General features: G+C 39.3%; 1 protein-coding gene across 1 annotated transcript; it reads left to right on the top strand.

The window, feature by feature from the left end:
* The first annotated feature begins 3979 nt into the window (after nt 1-3979).
* LOC148027296 (uncharacterized) lies at nt 3980-5673 on the top strand. The gene is made up of 3 exons (XM_087690617.1): nt 3980-4262; nt 4372-4550; nt 4714-5673. The coding sequence occupies exons 1-3, from the start codon at nt 4164-4166 to the stop codon at nt 4739-4741; spliced, it is 306 nt and encodes a 101-aa protein (XP_087546743.1). The 5' UTR covers nt 3980-4163; the 3' UTR covers nt 4742-5673.
* The last annotated feature ends 241 nt before the right edge of the window (nt 5674-5914 follow it).

Here is a 5914-nt window from a genome sequence, read left to right as displayed (position 1 = left end):
CTATGAGAACTGCTGCAACCGGGGCACGTGGTTACTGTGGATGAGATGCTTCTATAGGTCTTTCGTCATTCATAGTTGGGTCCAAAAAAATGCCCTTGACCACCACAATAATGACATGCTCCCATTTGTGTAGGTTGTTGCTGTGCCTGAAAATTTTGCCAAGGCTATCTTACTGGCATTCTTTTGGGTCCTCTAAAAGACCTCTCAGGCATTATGTCTGACATAATCTGATAAACTGCACCTGGCTGCATAGGTCTAGGCCTACATTGCATCATTGGAACCTGTTGTCGTATCCTGACATTAGGATTATACCAACAATTCCGAGTCTCATGGCCATTTGTCTGGCAGATGTCACAATACTTGTCTTTCTTCTTAATATCAGAAAGACCCAAATCTTTCAGCTTCTGTTTAATCTTCTTCTCCAGTTTACTTTCCACAACCTTTTCTTTAATTTTATCTTTTGTTTTCTTACATTTACTTTTGATTGAAAGAGATTTCTTTTTCTTGTGCTTCTTTTTCTTCTTTAAATTATCCTCATCATCTAAATCCTTGAAATCATCTCCTGAATCCAAAATGAGATCACATTCCTCTTCTCCCATATCACTCTTTGCTCTAGAATCCGAATTTGAACTTGAATCTAAATCTGAATTTGTATCTGAAGAATCATTATCTTTCCGCAACTTTGACCTAGAAGTGCCCAACCTCTTTTCCACTCTCATAGCAACTCCAATCATAGTATCCAAAGTATCATTTTGACCAAGTTTCAAATTGACTATAGGGTTCCTCACCTGACTTCTAAGAACCTTGATAAAATAAGTAATTTGCATTTCTATGGATGGTAAATTAACAGTATCCAACCTATCAATGAGATTTTTAAACTTCTGAGTATAATCCTCAACCAACATACTCTTTTGCTTAACCTTCTTGATCTTCCTCAAAATATCTCGAGGAGTTTTATTCTTCCTAAACCTGCTTAAAAATGTAATTTTCAATGCATCATATGTATAAATGCTCCCATTCCATAACTACTGAACCAATCCATAGCTTTTCCCTAAAATGTGGCTGCAAAGTGTTGCTTCTTAACGTAATCACCATACATTTGGTTAAACGCACTTGTTGTCCACCTAGTTTCAAACTAGGCTATATGAGAATCAGGGTCTTCTTTTTTCTTTCCTGAAAACTTAGAAGATCTGGCCTTTGGGTTGACAAGCTGATTGGGATTCATTATGTTCAGCTCATGAGGCCTTCGCAACTCTGGTAATGGATTGAGTTTTAAAGACTTATTAACTTGAAATGTTGTACTTCTTAGTAAAATTGATCTCCCAAGCACTATATGCTGCAGTCTCTCTAGTGCCTGCTTAGGAGGAGTTTCTTGCTCTTCAGGTGTGGCAGTAATGGTTCCTCATCTTCTGAAACATTAGGTGAAATTGAAGGAGTTGGAAAAGACTCTTCAGAACTAGCAGGAGAATTATAAATAGTTGTTGTATCCCCAAAGGGACCCACATCTTGATCTCCCTAACTATCAGGTACAACCAGTTCTTCATCCAACTTGCCTAATGCTGCAACTACCTCTACATCATTGGGAAAACCTTCCTACTACATTGCCATGCCAATGCCTCCCTTAATTCTTGTGATCTACTCTTGGTAAGAATGGGATTGGATAAATAAGGACAATTGTCTGACATAAATGTTGCCATAGAATGCACTTGATACATTGCCAATGCCATCAACATTGATTTCCTAGAGATTGATTCCACATGTGTGCCTAAGTCAAGAGATTATTTCCCTCAAAATGGTAGGGATCGCAAAAAGTGTTTAGGGCATTCACAAGGAGGAAGCAAATAATACATGAACATGCCATGGTATTAGAATAAAGAACATAAGTATAGATGTATTATTTGCATAAGCTTCAGCATCCATAATCGAAAACTATTTATGATTCCATAATACATAAGCATAAATTCAAATACTTAAAGAACATGACATAAACATTGAGAATAGCCTACAACGACCATGAAGACCTGGTGTTGACTCTCTCTATATTCAAAAATCATGCGACTCTCTTCAAGAAATACAACTATATGCATATCAGAATCAACGCGTGACATGCACATATTCTATCCTATGACATTTAAAGACACAATCACATAAGCTAATCTCAAACCATTATCTCTATATATGAAAGTAAGAGATTGAGGTCATTAATGGAACTTAAGGCGTAGGGATTTATACCTCTAATAGAGAGAGAAGTGTGATTAGGTTGCAGAGGAAGGTAGTTGAGCTAACTAGAGCTATGCAACACCGCCTTTATGTGAGCATGTGGTTGAGCATATTCATAAATGCAAAGGCATAGTATTTCAATGAGCTTGTGGCATATTAACTAAGTACATAACCTTTATGTGTCCACCACCACAAGTTTCACTTAGGGATACACCTCACAAAAATATAAGTGTACCACACTCAATCAATAGCCTGAGTAGTTCACTATATGTATACCCTCTATATAATATGCGTTCAAGGCCTATTTATAAATATCCTTATTTGTAAAAAAATTCTTAATAAAACATAATCCTTTTCTATTCAATCTGTAAGTAACCCCTTTATATGGGAACCTTCTATATGTAAAAAATGTGTCAATTTTGTATTTTAAAAATCTCTTATGTTGAACCCATGTGATACATACATATCTTTATGACTAAGCTCCCCGGGATCAATAAAAGGGTTCTTTGATTTGAGAAAACTTTGATAAATTTACATAAAAGAGGGTTCTTTAACAAAAATGAGATCATTTTACTACCTTATAAAATGTAAGTAAAAGGGATTTTATAATATCCTTTGAATACACCTTATAATATGGATGGTTTCTTTCCACCCCTTGAAAAGTCTTAAAATCACCTCCATAAGCCATAGTACACATGACATATACAATGTTGAGATACAAGCAATATAACAACAATACCAATTCCTCAATAGAGGCTCCCTGATTCTAGGATCCCCAAGTGTTGAACCTCTCTTTTCTCACTCTCCTCCCCCCAATAACCTTACAATTATGTATAGTGATGAAATATGCTTGTGCTAGAAGTGTTTGTATATATATATTGAGAGAGAGAGAGAGAGAGAGAGAGAGAGAGAGAAGTGTACATGTGTATACACATAAAGGGGGATCAACACAAAGAGAGCTAGTGAAAAATAACCACCTCATGAGTTGTATATCCATTCAAGGGGCAGCACCCTAGCTACATAGCCAATAGTGAAAGATAAGATGGGTTCTATGAAAAACTCATAAAGTAACAATGGGAAATGTCTAAGAGGGCCAAAAGTTACCTAGGATGGCCAACGTATACAAGTTTAAGCACATGACCAGCATGCCAACATACAATATAATGTTAATAGAACGAAGGGAATACACCTAACTCATGCCTGTTGCGTGGTCGTAGCCAACAAGTGTCTCACTACCGGATCCATGGTACATGTAGCTTGTATGCCAATTTCTCCAAGAGTAGACGTGCCTACCGAGGGGTTGGGAAAACATGATGTGCATGCATGGGACATGTGCGAATAATAAATGATGGCATGGGTAACCTATACAAAGAAGAAATCTGGCTGGAGCTTCGTGAATCGACAACCACAGGGCAGGAAGCAACGCGGCAGTTGCCTAGTATCCATTTTGGTGGGTAGTGCGCAGAGTAGTGGACTAGCCAAGTCGAATTACTTTACGGTTGGTAAAACGCACCAGAGAATTATCGAGAGCGATCAAACTTTTAAAACGCGGCAATTATGCTCATAAACATGTGGGGTTAGTAAATTATGCGCACAAATTAAAAAACACATCAGCATATGGATTTCATAGAGCTAGTGGGACTACTTCCACTGACTTGGTCAAGACGTGACAGCAGACTACAGCACGCCTGCGTGGCACACACACGACGGGTATATCAGAGCCGACTCAGCTGGCGAGCAGTAAGCCAAATAACATCACGAAGCAGCTGGCGAGCAGCAGTCTTGGTAATCATGGGGGAAATATTAAGATCATCGACGACGTCCTGCTCAATGAAGATAGTAACGGTCTTACAGCTACTACTGGTGATTAATCATGTACTTGTGCATGCAACGGTAGCCACTAGGTCGGCGGACGTCTCGGAGAGTCATCAGACTAATTAGGTATGACAAGCGTACGTCGTCGTCACGTACACACGTACAGGATTAATCAACCCCTTGTTGCGATACTATCATCAGAATTCATGAGGTGGAGTGGCAAAAAGGTTATTTACCTGCTTATTATTGCAGTGATCAGATCATCATCATCAGAACTCTTGCTGTTTTTTGTTTCTGATTAACTTCCTTTTTCATTAATGGTTTGATCTAGTGCAGGTCCAGACGGTTCCTTGGCCGATTCAGCGCAGGGGCCCATGGGGCGGGGACGGAGGCTCTGAGTTCGACGACTTAAGATCCATACCATCAAGCGTAATCCGCGTGCTGGGGATACAGACGATTAAGCTATGGCATGGGGAGAAGTACATCCGTGGCACGAAGGCAACAAGCACGCAGAGGTGCGTATTACTCATACTTCTTCATATTAAGCACATAGGAGTCACTTATTTGGATGCTTATTGTGTGAATACATATAATATTGATCGTCAGTCTACAGTTACACGATATGTTCTACGTTTCGCTACAATAACTTGTACCTTCAATTCGGTGTTTTGCAACCAGATCACCTGGCAATATCCGAAACAGCTGATCAACCAAATGAGAGGATTCTATGGAAATTCCATGAAGTTCATGACTAACCTTGGCACTTATGGTCCCTTCGGAGACCAAGATGGAATCTCGTTTACATCTGGTACTACTGAGCAGAGCGAACTCATTGTCGGCATCTTCGGTAGATCGGGATCATAAAAGACGATCTCCTCGATCGTGGCGGGGACTAATACTTGCCGAAGTGTACAATACAACAATATGGAGTGATCGCCTAATCGTGCTCAAAATCTATGCAATAAGCTGCAAGTGTACTCGCAACAATAATGAGTAGGTAGGTAGGTGTGCAATCGTCGATGATCGCATGCCGAACATTAATGGCATCGTAGCCACCACCACCCTAGGATCGCATTTCAGGCACGCTCCATATTGTTATGAATGTAACGGTCAGCCCAAGAAACATGCAGTTGGCCGTTTTCTAATTTCAATTTACTTGGAAATCTACCCCCTCTCTCCCTCCCTCTCTCACACGCTGGCTCATGTTTAGGAAAAACTTCTCGAAATGGTGTGAGAAGCAAAACCTACTTTTTAACAGCTACATAGTAATAATTTTGCAAGAGCACCAACACAAAACTAGTTCAGCCTCTCAGAAACCCCCTTACATAGGATGAGAAGGATTCTTATAAGGTTCAATAAAATGTATATATGACATACGTTGCTTGTGATGCACCTTCTTGAGCTAGCTTATTACTAACATATTTATGGCAAAGTACTCATGTGCTAGCTAGCTACACCTTACTTTCATTAGCTACAAGTATGCTCCAAAAGATTCTACCCCTTTATAATGCCACTCAACCAATTCTAACATGATTTGCATATTGAAAAACTTTATCATCTCCTTCAACCATCCATTTAGAATTACAAGCTCATGAATGGATGCCTTGTGTGCCACTCCTCCCTAACTAGCATCACACTTAATGTGTTCCATCATGATTATAAATAATGCGTTAGTTCTAGGTCCGTATTCACCGATAGCAATTGATAATCAATATCCTCTTCAATCATGGATGTGCTCCTTGAGCATAAGTACATGTAACACCAAGTATTATCCATACAGACTACAACAAAAAGGCCTCTTAGACATACTTTTAGACGCGATTTTTGAATTGAGAGAAAATCTTACGGGCGCATCTATAAGCCGTCTATTTGTGTGTGT

The sequence above is a fragment of the Lygodium microphyllum genome, chromosome 13, assembly GCF_053477565.2.
Source record: "Lygodium microphyllum isolate KBCC chromosome 13, Lygodium_microphyllum_v1.1.10, whole genome shotgun sequence".
NCBI classification, from domain to species: domain Eukaryota; kingdom Viridiplantae; phylum Streptophyta; class Polypodiopsida; order Schizaeales; family Lygodiaceae; genus Lygodium; species Lygodium microphyllum.
This window is presented reverse-complemented; position numbering and strand designations above follow the sequence as displayed.

Excerpts from the sequence above, each read along its gene's own strand:
- LOC148027296 (XM_087690617.1), top strand. The coding sequence starts at position 4,164 with ATGACAAGCGTACGTCGTCGTCACGTACACACGTACAGGATTAATCAA. Across the intron at positions 4,263-4,371 it reads TGAGGTGGAGTGGCAAAAAG|GTCCAGACGGTTCCTTGGCC; the intron begins GTTATTTACCTG and ends GATCTAGTGCAG. Across the intron at positions 4,551-4,713 it reads AAGGCAACAAGCACGCAGAG|ATCACCTGGCAATATCCGAA; the intron begins GTGCGTATTACT and ends TTTTGCAACCAG.